This window comes from Varanus komodoensis, unplaced genomic scaffold (assembly GCF_004798865.1).
Source record: "Varanus komodoensis strain SLA01 unplaced genomic scaffold, ASM479886v1 scaffold75, whole genome shotgun sequence".
Lineage (NCBI taxonomy): Eukaryota > Metazoa > Chordata > Lepidosauria > Squamata > Varanidae > Varanus > Varanus komodoensis.
The window spans coordinates 1,165,591-1,174,470 of NW_025336416.1; the positions used below are offsets into that span (position 1 = coordinate 1,165,591).

General features: G+C 42.8%; 1 protein-coding gene across 2 annotated transcripts; it reads right to left on the bottom strand.

Annotated features, from left to right (window-relative positions):
* Positions 1-1,327: 1,327 nt before the first annotated feature.
* Positions 1,328-5,983, bottom strand: LOC123035036 (proto-oncogene Mas-like). Of its 2 annotated transcripts, none has more exons than XM_044452873.1 (2): positions 5,377-5,983; positions 1,328-3,400 (listed from the first exon to the last, which is right to left on the bottom strand). In XM_044452873.1, exon 2 carries the CDS (start codon positions 3,354-3,356, stop codon positions 2,391-2,393), a length of 966 nt encoding a protein of 321 aa, XP_044308808.1. In that variant the 5' UTR covers positions 3,357-3,400; positions 5,377-5,983; the 3' UTR covers positions 1,328-2,390. The 2 variants fall into 2 exon arrangements, with proteins under 2 accessions (XP_044308808.1, XP_044308807.1); XM_044452872.1 differs by having other exon boundaries at positions 1,328-3,403; positions 5,377-5,982.
* Positions 5,984-8,880: the final 2,897 nt, after the last annotated feature.

Here is an 8,880-nt window from a genome sequence, read left to right on the forward strand (position 1 = left end):
CAGGAGAGGGAGGCAAGGCAAGGCCATTCCCATGCACTGAGAAAAAGGTCAAACTGAATGGTGAGATACATGGCAAAGGGAATTATGAGGGGAAAGGAGGAGATGGCCCATGGGGTCAGTGGCACAGTGCCAAATGGGGAAGCGGACAGACACACCCTGATAGCTGTCAGGCGAAATTGGCCAGTGATGTATGTGAAGAGAAAGGATAAGACATGGCAGCCAAGACCAATGGTGGGACAAATGAAGGAATGAATTGGAAACTGTGTCTACAATGTAAATGGTAGAGCATCTAAATAAGTGTGAGAGAACCCCAAAGTCAGCAACTGCCAAGTTGAGGGAGAAGGTGGTGAAAGGGCTCCCCTTTGTGTGGAAGCCAAGGAGGAAGGTGACCATTCTATCCCCCATAAGCCCAAAGCAGCAGTGAGATCTTCACATTTGGATCTCAGTTCATGGCTTGCTCATCTCCCGCTTGACTTCTCTATGGTGATCCTCTACAGATCTCTTCACTTTCTTCCAGTCATCTTAGCTATATCACACAGTTACCACACTTTACTTTGTAAAGGTTTCCAAGACACTATCCCTGCCTTACCCTTGGATAGTGCCGCTACAAAGCTTCCAGAATCCAACCCTCTTCAGTTAAGGGATTGCCTTTTGTGCTTGCTCTGCCCTAGGAAGTGAACTGAGCTAACAGGAAGTTTGCGAATGCTATCAGAACTGTGGTTGCACAACTGGCAACCTTCTTCCATGTCATGTCCCTCACAGAGGCTGGAAGTCACATGCATGGAAGAGAGGTGCAGCTTCTTCGGTGATCACACAGGGCTCATTGCCCAGGGAGTGCCACATGATCTGACCCTTGGAGCATTCATCAAGAAGCTGAACTCATGAGAAAGTGGGCCATTGCACAGAGGAGACCTTATGGATTCCCATCTCCAAAACAGGTTCCTCACAAATCCCTGCCCTTGGACCTTCTTTCTTGGTATTCCCGGCTCCCTCCAACTTCCATAACCTCATCTGGCTAAAGTTCATCTGCTGTATTAAGCAACTCTTCCTGTTCTCCACTTTTATCATCAGTCACCATCTGTACCTTTGATAACCATCTTCGCAAATAACTTTGACTTTTCCAGTTGTAAAAAGGGTTTAAGTATATATAACTGGTTACAGAAATACTGTGCAACTAGATTTATATTATACATTAACTCTGTTTGCGTTGCAATTTTGGAATACTGCATGTTCTATTTATTTTTTGGTCTACTGAATGCAATACTTTTGATTAATTGATTGAATGATATGTTACATTAGATAATGTATATTTCAGGAGGCACTTACAATCAGAGAAAAGGTAATGATTTATTTACCAAATTTGTGACCCATCATAGCAACAGAAATGGCGCTCAAGGTGTGACTAATGACATGCAGATTAAACAGCAAATTACAACATGCAAGTTCACTGAATAAAAACACACCCAATAAATTATTATAATGCATCAATAAGAATCAAGTAACATTTGCCATAATAAAAAGCTAGTTCATCTGCAATTAGCTGAGATGTTGACATTTGTCTGAATAGAAATCTTTTCACCTCCCAATTGAAGGAAAGAAAAAAAATCAACAAAATCTAAATTATCTTGAGGAGTCCCATTTTTGGTGCAGTCCTCAAACATTTCCTTGGAAAAAAAAGATGGTTTATGTTACATGGCATGAGTTTAACTTAAATTAAATTCTGTCTTCATCCTCACAAAACAGTTCAGATCTTCTCTGGATATGATCAAGCAAGGCAGTGAAGGCAGGATGAATCACAGTCTCCTGGCTCTTAACTGTGAAGGATACGTGTCCACTGATATTACATGTAGGTCCACTGTGAAGTCTTTGAATGTGTCTTGCCCTGTTTTCCATGGGCATCCTTTCTATCAGTGCCATCAAAGAATAGACTGTCCTTTGAACAAGAATTACAGGTTGTGTCCCTCACTTTGTAGTTTTCTACCTCCAAATCCAATGAATTTTGGGCAAAAGCAGCCTTCCCCAGTGTAGTCTCCTTCAGTCACTTTGGATTGCTATTCCCATCACCCTGGATCTTTGGCCATGCTGGCTGGATCTGATGAGATATGCATTTCAAAGTATCTTGTGAAAGGAAGATTAGGAAGGAAGCTGTACCTAGAGCCTTCCTTGGAAGGCACAACAAAAGGATATTGGTCTCTTAAGGTATCAAATCCTCCTTGCAAGAAGAAATCCACCAAGTCACATACTACAGATCAAGTTCTGGCCCTCAGTGCTAAATATCTGCATGCAGCTGAAGGCTTACATTCTATGCACATTCCACAACCATAGTCCATGATCAGTGCAGATCAAAAGAAGGCTACATGCAAACCAACACAATATCATTCTTGAGGGCATCAGATCTTACTTTCAGAAGTTTCCATATCTGTTGAGCAGTTGTCTTCCTCCTTGAAAACCTTCTGCAATATTTCTTTCATGGTCTTCCTGGTGCTTCCCTTCCTCTGTCTCCCAACCAAGAAATAGATCAGTGGGTTAATGCTGCTGTTTATACAGGCACATAAATAGCCGTAATGCACAAGATTTGGATGTATGTTATGCAACAAATAAATAGTAAAGTAAAAGGCATTCAGTGGAAAAGCCAAGATCAAGAAGAAAAGGAGAGTAAGCAAGATGGCTATTAAAAGCTGTCCTCGCATCTTTTGTTTGGATATAAGATAAACTTTGATGAACAGGGTCAGGCTGGAGATTGTCATGAGGGGGAGACAAACCACGGCATTTACAATAAACTGGTACATTAGGGGGGCTTTTCCAAAGCCGGTCGTAAGTGTAAGAGTGAAGTGAATTCCACAGATTACGAAGGAGAGGGTCCATATAACAGCACATACAGTGGTGAACCAGTGGGTTGGACGATGGCATCGGTACCAAATCGGGAAGAGGACAGACACGCATCTGTCAATGCTGATGATCGTTAGCAGAAATTGGCCTGCACTATACATAAAGAGGAAGACACTTTGGAACAATTCATAGGGGAAATCGCAGTACACGTGTTCAAAAAGCCAGTGGATTTCTATTGTCAGTTCAGCTGTGACCAAACCAAAGTCAGCAATGGACAGGTTTAGAATGTAAAAGGCAAACGTATTTCTCTTAATACCAAAGCCAAGCAGCCGGATGACAAGTCCATTCCCCAAAATCCCCAAAACACAAAAAAGCATTGTGAAGATGGCAAAAATAAGCACTTCCTCATCCAGTCCTGGATCATAACAGGTTGTGTTCTTCTTTGTTGAGACCATTTTATTTAGGGTTCCATTAATGCCCTTTATGGCATCAAAAACAGGCAGAGATGTTGAGCTGATATTGGCCATTGTGTTCAATTGTTCTGTTTGTGCTTCTTAGATATAATATAATCCTGCTGGAAGGAAAGAAATATAGGTAAAATTAGTCTTTGCTATGGAGCAGAGCACTAAGAATGTTGGAAAAGCTACTGGATCAGACCAAGGTTTACCTTGTTCAACAGTGAGCAACCAGTTGTCCATTGGTGGCACAGAAATAGTTCATGAGCACAAGAGATCTCTCCCACCCATGTTCCACAGCAACTGTTGTACCTAAGCACACTGCCCTTTACACTCAAATAGCAAATTGCCAACAGGACTATCAATCATGGATAGCCTTCTCTCCATGGGTGTGCCCAATCCCTCTTAAAGCCACCCAAAGTAGTGGCTATCACTACATACTGTGGAAACAAATTCCATCGTTAACTATGCACTGTGTGAAGTAGTACTTCCTTTTGAGCTTTCCTGATTCTCTCATTGATCCTGGGATCCTTCTAGTATTATGGGAGAGAGAGAGAGGAGAGGGAGAGCGTCACATCATGCATAATTTTGTGCATGCCTATCATGTGCCCCTCTCTCACCATTTGCCTGCACCAAGCAACCTCTCCCCCAGACCCTTCAGCATCTTAGTTGCTCCTCTCTGCACATCAGCCTTGCTTCTCCTCTCTTTTGTCCAGTGCTGCAGCTGCCCTTCCAGGGCCCCCTCCTTGGAAACTGCACTGTTGGTGAAGACTCTTACCATTTGTAGGGACAACAAGTGAGGATTTTGGGGGAAACCCTCACAACTGGCAAACGGGAGGCACTTTTACAGGGGGCAACTTTAAGCTGCAGCAGCAGGAATTCTGCTGGTTTGGTGCTACGCTTGTTGGAGTCAGTCTGCAGGCGAAGTACATGGAAGGCATTAAATGGAGGAGACACTTTGGACTGCCTATGGCAAGGGAATGCTCAAGCAGCAGCTCCCTTATGCCAGCCACTGACAGGCACTGAAGAAGGGGAGCTATCCATGGGTCCATCCAACCCCATATTGGCAGCTCCTCATGTCAACTGCTTTCCAGGGCATCGGAACTTCAAGCAATTCCTTAGCATGCAAGGGCAGGCACAGATCAGAGAGATGATCACAGGTGAGAGCCTGCAGCCAGGTCCCCTCCAAGCCAGAGAGCTAGCGGGAGGTCTATTCTCTCAGCATTCACCTGAAGTTAAGACACACACCCCAAGCAGTTGCTAAAATGTCATATTTTTGCACTTGGCAGATATTGTTGGGAATAGGAACCTGGGACTCATTTATATGCCCTGGATGAAGGGTAAAAACTGCTGGAAGCAAAAATGCTAGATGTTTCCCCTCCAAAGGATTAGGATGCACTGGGGGATTCAAAAAAACTCTCTCCCTACTTGAGGCAAGTCCTGCCCATAAAGAAATAGTAACCATAAGTCCACTGAATGATCTTTTTAAAAAATCCATGCAGTATTCATCTCTCAACTGCTCTTGAGAGATGAATACTCAACAGAGAGTGTGAGAGAGATTGCAAAAGGCTGCATTTCTACCTGCCAAAAGATTAGAACAGGTGGAGGTCGTGAGGAGATGCTGCTCCTCCTCAGGTGACTACCTCTATGAAACTCCTACCAAGATTATACTTCTTGGTAGTCACCTTAAATAGGTGACTCAGGGGGAAATGTACATGCTGAGGTTTTCTAACTTGTTTTGTTCTTAGACTCCGAAAATAGAGATATGAATAACACTGAGGTCAGGGAACAGGAAAATCTTAAAAGGCTGATCGTCTCACTCCAATCATCTGATCAAGTATCTTTGTGTGCATGGTGCACAGCAGAATCACAGAGCCTGAAAGGAAAGGTTCCTGTGTGATGAAAGAACCTCTTAACCATCAAAGGGGGCACAGCAGAAACAGTAGGAAGGGAGATAAGATAGATTAATGTGAAAAAGAAAGTTAGAGATTATTCGGCTTTATGTGGGTTAAGGTAACAGCTGGGGCAGGGTTTAGAGAAAATACTGTCTTGAAGGAAGCACGAGAAACAAGACAGAGAGGGATTGAATTACCTTCTTCAAGTCACATCCACTTGCTCACAAATCAGTTAAGCAGATTTGAGATGCTCTCCTTCTATAACTTCTCCTCTCCTCTCCTCGGGGAGAAACTCGTCCACCCACACTATGTAATGAATCTTTAGCCAGAGAAAAGTTTTATGCTGCCACTGCAAGGGTGGGCGGGATACCACTGTCTGCCAGGAAGTGTCATCAGCTTCTTTTTTTTCTTTCTTTCACAATTCCCCAACCAGGAAATGAACCTCTGTTGGTTCCGAGCCACAGTGTGCTGTAAACATGTCCTCATACAGGCATGTACAGACTTCAGCCTTGTAGCAAACAATTTCAACTTTGCTAGATCCCAGAGTTCCACTAAGGAGAGTGATGTGCAAATGAAAGCTTAGAAGTCAAGTCAGATGCAATGTACTGGATCAAGGGATGAAGCCAATCACGTATGGAGAAATGCCCTGCTTATGCAAATACAAATCTGCGAGTGGGTTTTGATAGGCCAAGGATTCTCCCACTAACACTGCGAAGTTGTTCTACATATGCAGAAAGGGCTTTGAAGGGAAATCTTGTGGAAGTGTGGAACTGAATCTACTTCAAGTGATGTTGAAGGAAGGCCCTGTAGCTCAAATGGAAAGGAAGGAGCTCGGCAAATTACATAGCAGGGTAATAAAGGGTCAGAGAAATTCTGGAAACTTTTGTTGAAGAATGAGAACTGATTTTGTTATTTGGGTTCTTTTCCTCCGAAGCAGGAAAAAAGATGCAATTTTCTGGCACACAGAAAAGTATCAGTCCACCCCTTTGATATTATTCCCTTCTTCTGAAGTCAGCAATGTACAGAATAGGACCACAAAGAGGAAGGAAGAAGAAATCTGAGCATATACAGAATAGACTTTTTAAGGTTACGAAACTTTTTCCAGTATACTCTTTGGAAAAGGGGAAAACAAAGATAGTGGCAAGTTGAATGAAGGGCAAAGGTGAAACAAGAAACTGTTCATGTTTATTTGTATTAATTGCACTAAGAATTTGCATAACAGTTCCTTTTTGTGAGCAGAGAAAATACTACAGGGCAGTTCCTCTTTTCTGCCTGTCCAAAAAAGAAAAAAAAAAAGGAAGTTGGACCAAATGCTGTAATTTTCTAACTGTATGGATAACATAAGATATGTAACAGATTATTGCAATGTTTGTAGAGTTGTTGGACTGAGGATCTGTCTTCCACTGATGGAAGGTTTCTGTTGACTGAGTTTTGGGGTTCCTTCTTTTCCTCAACCCTGCAGCTCATGGCATTCAGTGGGGTCCCACTACACTCAGTATAGTTTTCAGAGGCCTGGAGGGACTCCTGCAGAATGAGGTAGCAGAGAATTCAGTTCCATCCACCAAGTTGCATATGCCTAAATCATGATCCAACCGAGAAACAACCACCTGTGACACCTTGCTTCAGAATTAGGGAAACAAGCGAATCTCGGTTGATCATTGTACCAGCACTACTGAAGGTCACCTCCATGAAGGTTTCTTCTCATGAACACCTGTCAATACCAGCAGCCATTCCAGCACAGGGATGGGCAAGCATGTGATGCTCTAACCCTTTCTACCTCGCCAGCTTGCTCTTTTAAGCTGCTGCATTTCATTCTTTATTGCTAACTGCCAGCATTTTTAAATTGGAAAAATGAGCAGGGGTTGTGTGAATTTAGTGTTCGCTTGTTTGCAAAGGACATGTTTTCTCAACTGAAAATGCTTGGACGTGAGCAAGGGCCTTGAGGCTGCTCACCAAGGTTCACCTGGTCACAGACTTCCATATTATAGTATGCTGTACTATATTCCTATTTAAATTTACATTTTAGCTAGAGTTATGATCATGGCTAAGTCTGATTCTGGAGATACAAGTCAGCACATGCTAGTTTTATACAAACAGGTGCCATCTTTTTGGGTGATGACTCTCCTTGCAGTGTAGTGGCTTGAGGCCTGGCTATCTAAAGGACTGTCTGAACCCATATATACTTGTACCTGCCTGCCCCCTTCGATCAGCCCAGGAAGCCCTTCTACAAGAACCACGCTTCAAGGAGATGTGAAGGGCGGCAACTAGGGAAAGGGCCTTTTCCGCTGCGGCTCCCCATCTCTGGGACGCCATCCCTAGGGAAATTTGCCTGGCATCATCTCTATTGTCCTTTCAGCGCCAGGTGAAGACAAACCTTTTAAGGATTTTTTTAACGTTTAGCCTGTATGCTGTGGACCCTTTTAACTGTTTTATAGATGTTTAATTCATTATGTTTTAATTGGTTTTTAATGTATTTTTACCCTGTTAGTACAATTTGCGTTGTAAGCCAGCTAGGAAGACCTCGGCAATTATAGGCTGCCTATACATATATGTAAATAAATAAATGTTAGCCATTCTAAGCGTACAAGTAGCTTTGGGAGAGCCTGTAAGCTTTAGTCTATCTTTCAGATTTCTGGGTGGATTCTCACCCTCAGATGTTGATGGCTAACAACTTCTGTATAAAACACCCTGTCAAGATGTATTTAGCCTGAGTCTCGGGGTGGACTTCAACCTGAGCAGGTAGGAAGATCTCCTCCATCATCCTATCCAAGGAGCATTGCAGGGCTGATGGAAGGCAGGGGAAGATGGAGGGTTTCAGCTACAGGTTGATAAATTTTCCAGACACCAGGTCTAAACCCTGAAAAACAGCAAAGAAGTAGGCTTGGCCACACACATTTCTCAGAAGGCAAGTCTGCCCCTCTCTCTAAAGACCAAACATTCCACACTGAAATACCATGATCTGGTTCAGATGACACAACAGACCAAAAATGGTTTAAAAAACCACAAAAAAACAAAGAACAAAACACCATTGTGATGTGTGACATGAACTTTCTCAAAGTACAAGACTTCTCAGTCTTCTGTAACCCGTGGTAAGATAGCATGTGTAGGTGAGATGCTAACTTATAAGCCTGAAGTAAGCCATCCAGAGACGACAGTAATGGACGGCATACAAATCTTTTAAATAAGTAGGTAAGTAAGTAATTCAACAGAAAGAAAGAAAGAAAGAAAGAAAGAAAGGAAGGAAGGAAGGAAGGAAGGAAGGAAGGAAGGAAGGAAGGAAGGAAGGATAGCAGCCAAATTAAAAAAACACCAGAATGTAAATGTATACTGAAAAAATATTGGTTACAGGGTCCTTTAAAAAAATCTGAATGGGTAAAACTTGTATAAAAGGCAGAACCTTTAGAGTAGGCTGATAACAATAAGCTGGGTTCAACACATGAAGCCAAGTTGACTGGATTATGTCTCTATTTCATCCCCATGGCTTCTGAGCAATATCTCTATCAGAAGATCAGCGATCTTCTCTTGGAATTCTCTCTCCTTTCTCCACAGCTGCTTATTCCTTCCTTTTTCCATTCCTTCTGACTTTTCCTAGTTCTGCCTTGGGCTTCTCTCTGTTACAGATCGCCCATCCTCTTGTGACCCAGGGAGCCTTACTTTAACCTTCAATTCTCTGTGAGGAATCACTGCAGCTTCCTCGGACC